General features: G+C 38.3%; 1 protein-coding gene across 1 annotated transcript in view; it reads left to right on the top strand.

Moving 5' to 3' along the window:
- The window catches only part of Nubp2 (NUBP iron-sulfur cluster assembly factor 2), a 104910-nt gene extending 95197 nt beyond the window's left edge, over positions 1 to 9713 (top strand). The window contains exon 8 of the mRNA XM_090372170.1: positions 9478 to 9713. Coding sequence (XP_090228296.1) covers positions 9478 to 9611 — 134 coding nt within the window. The 3' untranslated portion in view covers positions 9612 to 9713. The remainder of the gene's footprint in view (positions 1 to 9477) is intronic.
- Positions 9714 to 11766: the final 2053 nt, after the last annotated feature.

Raw genomic sequence — 11766 nt, forward strand, 5'->3', positions numbered from 1 at the left:
CTTCCATAAAGGTGACTACAGTGGTCTCGGACAGTTTTTAAATTCTGTACAGTGGGACCAACTGAAGATGTCACCAACAGCAAATTCTAAGTGGGAAGCATTCAAGGAACTAATTGTGGAATCTACTACGCTCTTCATACCAATTAAGAAATATTATTCAAGGTTTAGGCCTAAATGATATCAGATGAACTAATGAGATATGTGGCAGAGAAGAAAAATGCATGGGATGTATATAAATTATCAGGTGACACAGAAGTCTATAGTAGATATAAGCTGGTCTGTAATAAAGTCAAGCGAAGGCAAGTCAAGCGGTTAGGCAAGCGAAGGTAGATTATGAGAAATCTTAGGTAAAGGATGCTAAGAAAAATAAAAGGCCTTCTTTACTTATATAAGCTCTAGAAGGAAGAGGATGAATTAGATTGGTCCACTTCATATCGATGATTCAACTGTTGATGAGCCTGCTCAGATAGCTGACAATCTGAATGAGTATTTTGCATCTACATTCACACACGAGGAGTCATTAGCATTAGCAAGGGCACATGATGCAAGAAAGCAAGCTTATATAGCATAAGCCAAAAAAAAACCCCTTTTTTCACCCATTCCCTCACTCCAAATGTTTGTCAAATTCTGCCTTGAATCTATTTAAGCTATCAACTTCTACAACGACAATGGAAGTTTGTTCCAGCAAGCAACCACCCACTGGCTAAAAGCAAACTGCTGCACATCTGTCCTACAACCGTCTTTCCTCAATTTGAATTTATGCCCTATCAGGTGATTATTCTGAGCAAGAGGAGGAATCCTATCCGCATTGAGCATGCTCAAACCATTCAAGGCTTTATACACCTCAATCAGATCACCTCGCAGGTGCCTAGTCTCCAGACACTGTAATTTGCAAAACGTAAGCCTTTCTTCATAAGAGCAACCCTTTGTTCTGTTCACTAATCTTGTTGCCTTTCTCTGTACTCATTCCAACAGCTCTACATCCTTCTTAAAATGAGGCCTCCAGCCCTGTATAAAGTACTCAAGTTGTGGCCTGACCATTGCCTTATACAAGACAATAATAATCACCTCCTTATCCCTGCTGGAAAAATTCCTGTATATCATTGACAAGACACCATAAACTACTCTTGCAGACTGTCTGCACTGCTCAGAAAACTTCATATCTGCCTACACAATTACTCCCAGGTCCTTTTCATTCTCTACCACTGTCAGTGTGGTACCACAGAATTGATACGTTACCAAATAGCACTTGCCATATGTAGTACTTTACATTTATCAATGTTAAACTTCATTTGCCCCCTCTCAGCCCATCTCAACTTTTCTAGATCCTGTTGCAGCAGTGTACTGTCATTAACAACCCTGCCAACCTTCGTATCATCTGCAAACTTGGACATTAAGTCTGATATACCATCCTCAATATTATTTATAAATACAGAAAACAATAATGGACCCAACACTGAACCCTGAGGGACTTCACTAATAACATTAGTCCACGAAGAATAGTGTCCATTGATTATCACTCTCTGCCTTCTCCCACCCAACCATCCCTTTATCCATAGCAGCAATTTGTCTCTAATGCCACACTGTTCCAATTTGTGCAGCAGTCTTCCATGTGCAACAGTATCAAAGGCCTTTCTGAGATCCAAATATATGATATCAAAGTTATTCTTTGCATCCAGTTACTTTGTGACATCATAGTATCCAATCAAATTAGTCAGACAAGACTTCCGGGGGCCTCGGTAGCCGGGTGGGCAGGAGCAGCAGTGCGTAGCACACGCTTCTTGATTAGACCGGAGTTCGAGCCCATGACCACCAAATACGGAGGATGCAGAAAGATCAGGGAATGACCACCGCATATCTCCGGAGCAATATGACCTTTATTTCTAATGCTCCTAAAAACCAAATAACAACAACAACAACAAGACTTCCCCTTGACAAACCCATGCTGTGTCCGAGCTATAACTGAAGTCTTGTCTACGTGATCCTGCAATGCTTCTTTAACCAGTGCCTCCATTAATTTTCCTGGAGGCGCCTCCCTAGCCAGGTGGGCAGGAGCAGCAGTGCGTAGCATATGCTTCTTGATCAGACCGGGGTTCGAGCCCGTGCCCACCAAATACGGAGGATACAGAAAGGTCAGAGAATGACCACCGCATATCCCCGGAGCAATATGGCCTTAGTTGCTAATGCTCCTAAAAACGAAATAACAAACAAACAATTTTCCTGGAACAGAAGTTGAACTAACAGGTCTGTAATTACCTGTCTCCCCCTTCCAAGCTCATCTCAAATACATCAGAACCAAAGTGAGAAACTATACTGCCATGGTTGCTAGGATATCCCGTCGGGACTGGGGTCTCAGCAAGCAAACCCTCTCGTTGTATTACAAGGCTATCTTCATCCCTGTGATTACGTATGCAGCCGGAATTTGGTTTGGCAAGGCTACGACTGCAGTAAACAGACGAATCCTGGATTCCACTCAACGCACGATCCTGCTCTCCATCTCTCGTGCCTGCTGCACTGTGAGTACTCATGCCCTCCAGGTCCTGGTGGGGGCCCTCCCCCTCGACCTGGAGGTGGTGAGAAATGGAATGTTGTATCATCTTTCTAAGGGCGTGTCTCAGACCTGCTTGGGATTCGAGCTGAATCTTACCAACAACCAAAAATTTGAGAAGAGGAGACTTCAAGCACACATGCAGCGGGTGTGGCAGGACCGCTGGACAAATTCAACCAAGGGGGAAATCACCAGGAGATTCATCCCAGATGTTAGCAGAATCTATCCAAAATCCCCATTATGGTTTTCTCCAGGCCTGTATGCCACGTATTTGCTTACTGGCCATGGTTCAATAAAGGCAAAACTAACAACCTTTGGCCTAGAAGAGGACCCAACATGCACCTGTGGAGGAATTGAGGACTGGGATCACCTCATGCACGAGTGCCCCCTCTACGATGACCTCCGCTGCCAGCTTATCACAAAGCTGACTTATATACCAAAAGGCAAAGAAAACCACTTACTGGATACTAAGGAAGAGTATCAAGCTCTCACCAACTACGCACAGCAGCTTTTCTTGAGGAGAAGACAACTAATTGCAGCAACATGATAACCCTCTACTAAATTAACCCAGGGACCCTGATGGTACTGGAACAAGGCAGCTAAACTTGACCAGCATTACCATCATTGGTGTGAACTACCATTCATTCTCCAAAATGTCACCCACCAAAGATAACTACGAAATAACTACCTTTGAATAGAGACAACCCGCAAATTAAGACAATCTAAGAAAGACAAAAGGTTCTTATACTTCTGCACTTGTCTCTCACGGATGTGACCAATAAGACAATCTCCTAGATAAAGACTGACAACGCCACCGGCGTGCCATTAGATGTCAACTGCTTTTCTTGGCCAACTAGCATTCCGAACCAGGTACCCTAACTTGGTTCACTTTAATACCCCCTCCCCCGGTAGGGAGAGGGAGGGGACAGGTTTCTGTCTCCTCCCCCTCCCTGCTACCCCCTTTTTTCTACTGGTGGGGCCAGTCCCCCACTGACCTTTCTGGGGTTGCCTTCCCTATCATCCCCATATTTCTATCTGTCCCCCCTTCCTCAGTCTTCACCCCTACTCTAACTAAATATGCATTTTATTTTATTTTATTATTGTTATTATTTTTTATTATTTTTTTTATTTATTTTTTTTCTTATTATTTTTTTTATTTTTTTTATTTATTTATTTTTTTATTTATCTTTATTTTTTTATTATTATTATTATTATTTTTTTTTATTTATTATTATTTTTTTATTGATTTATTTATTATTATTTATTTTTTTTATTATTTTTATTTTTTTTTTTTAGGCCCTTGCCACTGAAATCTTAGGAAATTAGGTGGCAGGGCCTGCCAGAGTAATTATTTCTAATGCGATCCCTCTATGCCTGACCTGCCTCCTCGGGGTTAAGTGTGGGCAATGGGGGGTCCCACTAGGGGCCCAACAGCTAAAAAGTCAGAGGAACAACACAACATGACACTACACAACATAAACATGTACCCTACACTTTTTAAAATCTCTGGCCTTCACAGTGTTCTGTGTTTCACAAACAGAGTACACAACACGGAGATGGGGGAAACCCCTTGGGCCGTTAGACAATGAACACTTTACACTTTACCTGTCTCCTCCTTTGTGGATTGGGGTCACATTTGCACATCTCCAGTCCATGGGCATCTCCCCTGAGTCCAGGGAAGCTTTGGCTAAGGGTTTGCTTTCTTCCTTTGCCGCCTCCTTTAATATAACTGGATAGATTCCATCCATCCTAGGTGCCTTTCTTATGTTTATCTTCAACAATTTCTCCTCCACTTTACTCTCAGTTATTACAAGATTATCTAGCTTACTGCCAGAGTTGAATACAATTCTGGCATTCCCCTCCCTGAATACCTCCTCATGTGTGAATGTAGATGCAAAATATTCATTTAGTTTGTTAGCTACATGAGCAGGATCATCAACAGTTGAACCATCGATATCAAGTGGACCAATCTGATTCATCCCCTTCTTTCTAGTGTTTACAAAAGTAAAGAACTCTTTGCTGTTTTTCTTTGCATCCTTTGCCAAAGATTTCTCGTAATCTGCCTTCACCTGCCACACCTCCTTTATAACTTGGTTACAGACCAGCTTATATCTATCATAGGCTTCTGTGTCACATGTTAATTTATATGTATCCCATGCATTTTTCTTCTCTGTCACATGTCTAATTAGTTCATCTGACATCCATTTAGCCTAAATCTTGAACAATATTTCTTTGTTGGTATGAAAAGCCTAGTAGCTTCCAAGATTAATTCTTTGAATGCTTCCCATTTTGAATTTGCTGTTGGTAACATCATCAGTTGTTCCTACCATATAGAATTTAAATACTGTCTCAGACCACCACAGTCACCTTTACAAAAGCAAAAACCCTTCCCTTTACCCTTGATGGTAGTTACCTCTTTGAGTAAATCCCACTTCAGCACACTGTGATCACTGCCACCTAGTGGTTCCTTTATCTGCAGATTCTTGATGCCTGAAGAATCACTACTGATAATCAGATCAAGAGTATTGCTCCCTCTAGTTGCCTCCCGAACATGCTGCTTTAGAAAACAGTTATCCAATAAATCCACAAAAGCTTTCTTAGTGTGTGTGTGACCAACCCACAAATTCCTGTCAATCTAATAATATAAGACACTCCGATTTAGTGGCCCACTCTATTTCTCTATGCACAATTGCTCGTTATACTCATCAGATTCATTTGGCCTATAACACACACCTACTCCCAGTTTTCCTTTCCCAGTGCTTATGTCACACCAAACAGACTCAACATTGTATTGTCCACCAACATCAATTGTGGATGCACTTCCTTAGATTTTATGTGTTTCTTAACTAACAGCATAACCCCTCCTACCTTTCTGTCCTGTCTATCCTTTTTTTGTACACATTGTACTCCCTAAATTCCAGTTCTGCACTGCTTATGTCTGTGTGACATCATGTCTCTGATATCCCAACAATATCTGCCTTTGATGTCTTGACTAGCACTTCAAACTCATCGAATTTATTAACTATACTCCCAGCATTGGTATACATGCAAGTATACATGCACCTGTTTCTACTCTTAGTTACCCTAACACAGCCCATGTATTTACTTGTTCCACTATGACTCCCAGCAGTCCTGGAAATCACCATTGCCTTGCTTTCTAGGCTGCCCCTCAATTGCATTTCAATAGAAGTAGTGCAAGAATCACTTTTACCTCTGCCAGCGGCTACTGTTAATCTATTAGTCCATGTATCCCCCCCCATGCTATCAGTTTTCCGATACACCTAAATCTGCCTCTATAGCTTCAGCAAATATTCTCGCACCCTTTCTATTTAAGTGTACCCAATCCCTGTAGAAGCAGTCTCTCCTGTCAACAAGCACAGACTAGGCTGAAAAAAATTCTACCCCTTAAACCTTGCACAATCTCTCCAGGGCTGAATTGATCAACAAGGCTGTCATCATATACTCCCTCGTATCATGTCTGGGCAGAATTGCAGACACTTTCAAATTCAACCCAATTAAGGGAGGAAAATGCCAGAAGTTTATCAAACTATTACAGAGTGCTTAATAATTTTGTAATAACTGAGAGGAGAAATTGTTGAAGTTAAACAAGAAAGATGGTATCTATCTATTAATATTAAAGGAGGCCGCAAACCCTTAGCCATAATTATGAGACATTCTTGTACTCAGGGGAAGTCCCCATGGACTGGAGATGTGCAAATTTATCCCCAATTCAAAAAGGATGACACGAGTAATTACAGACCAATTAGTTTAGAATGGAGTCACTGGTTAAAGATGCATTGCAGGATCATCTAGACAAGACTGAAGTAATAATTCAGACACAGCATGGGTTTGTTAAGGGAAAGTCTTATCTGACAAATTTGATTGGATACTATGATGTGGTTACAAAGGAACTGGATGCAAAAAATAATTTTGATATCATATACTTGGATTTCAGGAAAGCTTTTGACACTGATGCGCATGGAAGACTACTGTAGAAATTGGAGCAGTATGGTATTAAGGGTAAGTTGCTACAATGGATAAAAGGGTGGTTGAGTTTGAGAAGACAGAGAGTGGTAATCAGTGGACGCTGCTCTTCGTGAACTGTTATTAGAGAAGTCCCCCAGAGTTTGGTATTGGGCCCACTATTGTTTTGTATATTTATCAATGATATTGATGAAGATATATCAGGCTTAATCTCGAAGTTTGCAGATGATGCAAAGGTGGCAGGGCTGTTAATGGCAGTGTGCTACTGCAACAGGATCTAGAAAATTTGGACAGATGGCCTGAGAAGAGGTAACTGAAGTTTAACATTGACAAATGCAAAGTACTGCATATGGGTAGAAGTAACTCCAGAGAAGTGTACCAGTCATGTGATACTACATTTAGGGTGGTAGAAAATGAAAAAGATCTGGGAGTAATTGTGCAGTCAGATATGAAGTTTTCTGAGCAGTGCATACAGGTTGCCAGAGCAGGTAATGGGGTATTGTCAACAATATACAGGAATTTTGCTAGTAGGGAAAAGGACGTGATTATCCCTTTGTATAAGCTAGTGGTCAGACCACGCCTTGAATTGCAGGCTTGGAGTCCTCATTTTAGGAAGGATGTAGAGTTGCTTCAGTGTGTACAGAGAAGGACAACAAGATTAGTGAGGGGAATGGAGTTCTATTACCAAGAAAGGCTTAAGTTTTGCAAAATGCAGTGGTTAGAGACTAGGCACCTGCAATGTGATCTGATTGCGGTGTATAAGGCCTTGAATAGGTTGAACATGCTGAATTCTGATGGGATTCTTCTACTTGCTCAAATTACCAAGACCTGAGGTAATTCAAATTGAGGAAAGACAGTTGTAGAATAGATGTAGCAGAAATTTGCCTTTTAGAGGGAATGAATTTGTGAAATTGGGTTGGTTTTTTTATTTTTTATTTTTGTTTTTTTGCTAAATAAGCTGATACGCTTGGTTTCTTGCATCATATGCTTCCTTACTACTGCTACTAATTATTAGCTCATTCCATTATTTAAGTGTTGGAATTAGGAATTATAATTGAAATGCCGCTCGTATCAGTAATGCTTAGAGATGGCTGAGCTGTCAAAATCAGCAAGGTGAATAGCCCCTTATGCTCATTAATATGATCACCCAACCTGTGATCGGTTTGACTGACATAACACACCCCACATTCGGGGAAAGTAATCTGATATATAACATTTGCAGTATGCAAATGTGGAATAGCTGGTTTAATCTTGGATAAAACCTGTGCAATTTCCTACCAGGGAGCTACATGCAACCAATACGGTATCAGTGCAACCTCCTAGCATGTGTGCGGACAGACCTGGATAGTGCTGAATGTAGACAGTGGCAACCAGATCATTTCCCTGATTACATGACAAACAAACTCATTGTCAAATATTTGGAATCTGTTCAGAATGTGAGGGGGTTAGCTACATTTAGGTAAGTCAGTCCTGATTATGACAAACTCTGCCTCCCTTTTTGTAGTGTTGTTACAATGTGATTGTGCATGATTAAATAAATTCCTCACTGTACTGTTTAAATGCCATGGGACATGTGCAGATTTAAAGTTTGTATATTGACCCCTGCACATAGTTAGTTTTTCTATAAACTGAAGTTACCAAAGAGAAACAGTACAGTGAATCAAAATGTCCAAAAATGGAAGTGAGAGAGGGCACCATTCACCACCATGGAAATGGAGGTGAATGGTGCTGACCCATGCTTGGATCAAGATCCATAGTTTGGGAACCATATGCCAATATTGGGAATGGCTTACATGCATGTAGATGGAGTGGTCATGCAATTGTGAATGTCTTATTTTGATTGAGAGACCTGATTGAGATCTATAAATTTCTGAGAGGGGGGAAAGGTGGTAAAATTAATGAATGTAGGGGAAATTTTCTTGGCTATAAATGATACCAGAACTAGGGGCCATAAGTTCAAATTATAGAGAGAGAGAAGTTTAAACCGGATCACAGGAAGCTTTCATTTAGGCAGTGAGTTGATTATCAGACTGCGTTGCCTCCATAGGTGGTTGTTGCTGACAACTTCAAAAGTCTGCTGAATAGTAACCTGCATTAAGAGGAAATCACATAAGTGTTTTCTTATTATTATTTTGTTTTTATTATTATTATTTATTATTTTTTCTTTTTTTGGTTGGCAGCAAAAGCCTGGGCTTCCTTGTGCCATGTGGCTAATACTAACTCAATAGCATGAACATTCTTTAATTGTTCTAAAAGTTGAAGCTATCCAAAATTTAGATTGAAAAAAAAAGGAGTTTGTTGTGTGCTTTGAGTGTCATTTAGTTGCCTCAGTGATCCATGCAGTTTTTGAAAATATGAAGATTATGTATTTTATTCTTTTGCACAATCTCAAGAATTCAACATTAGCAAATCCATAGTAAATAACATATGTAAGAAGGTGAAGAGAGCCAAAGTCATCTGAACTATTGAAAGATCCTGGTAAATGCAAAACCTGAAAAGTGACTGACTGAATGAAAATCCTATTTTAAAAAAAAAAGCTATATGCTTAGATTTTAGATCTCAAAAGATACCTTTAAGTGGAGAAATTTTATGTAAGAAAACCAAGTGCTTTTATATTCAGATTACAAAGAAATATGATTTTAAAATTATTGCTATTTGACTTGGTGTTACCTGATGGGAAACGCATTAAAATTTTATGAATGTACAAAAAGAACCCTAAGATGATGATAATATCCATTTACTCACCTAGCTTAGTGAAGTACATATATATAACACTATTGTATTCACATTAAATGCAGTGCTTGCTATATTCCATTAGAGCATAATTGACGAGAAAGTACATCTCAGTTCAATGTAAGAATTATAGTAACAAGCAATCATTATACATGGAAAATATTATAATGATTATATATCTGATATTATTAATTCTTATCCTTTCTTTGCAGGTTGCATTCCACTTGATCCGCAGTTGACAGCATGTCTTGAGAAAGGAGAAAGTTTTATAGATAGTTTTTCTGGATCTCCTACATCAGCGGCATTTCTTAATACAGTTAATCTTCTTCTTCAAAATATTAAATAAAATGCTTACATTCTGAAAAAGAGACTAAAGAAGCACAAAAACATTTGTACATATACTGTACATAAATATTTTTATTTAACAACTATCGAGTTTGTTGCTATTCTACACTCCTATTTTCCTATAAGTTTTCATAACATTATATGCTTTGCTGCTACATATAATTACATATATGTTTTATTGTTTTGGAAAGCTGAATAAGAAATTTTGTAGTTATAACACTTCCTTTTACTAAAAAGATTTTTATTTTGAAAAATAATTTTTTTTTTTGTAATATTATACATATTATAATATTGCAGGTTTGAAAACTCGTGAAAATTTAAAAAATACAGTTGGAAATAAGAACAATAATTTAACATTCTAGTATCGTATTTATTAGAATAAATAATTTAATTTTGGATGCATCTAGTGATTTTTATTGCCTAAATATTATGCCATAAGCAGTGTTAGACAGTGTATCATCATTCATACCTGCATTGCCTTTATTCTCAGTTTTCAATATGAAACCAATCTGGATCATTTGGCTTGAAAAGAAATATAGCTATTATTTACTAAGCCCCTGCTGAGTGAAATAAATTTCAACTCTGCCAAATGTTATTTATTGCCAGTGTAAATGCCACATGAATAAGAAATTCCCTTTTCTTCTCTGCGAAAGGAAAATTGACGTTCGAGGGAGTTCATGTGGGCTTGTGTTTTGCTTCATCTGTTAAGACATCCACATTGAGTTTTCCATTATGCTTAAAAAAGTTACATAAGTAACATCTGTAGTATATTTTGTATCCCATGTTTTTTACAAGTTAAATAAATTACATTATAATAATAACTGTGATGATATAATGTTTAAAAAAATTATAAATAAGAATTTATAGTTATGGAAAATAAGTAATAAACATGAAACTGTTTAGCTCAGAAATTTAGTGAAAACATGCTCTTAATTGTTTCCTTATAAAACCTTTAGATTGAGACAGTTCAAAGATTAATTTGTACAGAAAATTACAGCTGCCAGTGCTTTTATATTTGCTGTTTTATAATAACATTTGTCAGCTCACCCAAAAGTGCTGGGAGAAGTATAGACAGGGTTATTGGTATCTCAAACTTTCAGCCATATATATCTTGTTTGTAATTTACTTTGGTTGCATAATGTGGTTGTCAAATGGTGCCATTTGACAACCATATATAATCAGCAGACTTTAGAAATGAAAGTGAAGTGGAATTTCACATAAGATTTTCACATTTTTGTCATAAATAATTCTCTTATCATTATTATTATTATCATCATTAGCTATGTGGTGCAAGGAAGCCTGAGGCTTTTTCTGCACCAGCCAAAAAAAAAAATTTCCTGAGTTACCCAGAGAGAGAAGGGAAGGGAAGGGAAGGGAATCACCAAGAAAGAGAAGAATGATGATATCCAGCTCAGGACCCTGGGTGTGCCAGGCCCATGCTCACCAGATGTGTGAGCCCCTGGGGTTAATGGTACCGTAGCCGAGTGGTCAGGAGCGGGAGTGCAGTAGCACACGCCCTTTGAGTAGACTGGGGTTCAAGTCCCTGACTGCTAAATACGGTCGATCTGCCAACCCGCATTGGACCAGCGTGGCAGGTTATGGTCCATTTCCCTCACCATGAATTGTTGAGGAAGCTTTCGTCCTGCAGTGGGTTGATAATGGCTGCAGTTTACCTTGATCTTTTATATTAGAAAAATCATGCCATTCTGATATGATATACTGGATTCAAAGGTTTCATGTTTGTACCTTTATAATAATCATATTATATAATAATCATTACATTGTTATTATAATCATTATATTATTAACATTAAAAGGTACAGTCTTGAACAGAAGTTATAAAGCTCCAACTTAGGATTAATATTTGAGCCATTTTATTAAATGGTTCATATACTCTACAGGATCATAGATAGTTTTGTTTTATTTATTTTGTTTTCTGCAGTGCAAGCAGGGAGGGAAGAGTCTGAGGAAGTTAATACCTTGACATTATATGCATATTTCAAAATAACTGCTTTTAGAGGAATGATTGGAGAAGATTGTAAATAGTGTGGTAGTGAGCATTTCCACCGTTAAATGTTAATTTGTGTAGTACTTCATTAATTTTTTTTAGCAAATTAATGAAGTTTAATACCGAAGATGAGATTGAGATAAGCCTA

This window comes from Mastigoproctus giganteus, chromosome 4 (assembly GCF_048544385.1).
Source record: "Mastigoproctus giganteus isolate SK-2022 chromosome 4, ASM4854438v1, whole genome shotgun sequence".
Classification (NCBI taxonomy): Eukaryota; Metazoa; Arthropoda; class Arachnida; order Uropygi; family Thelyphonidae; genus Mastigoproctus; species Mastigoproctus giganteus.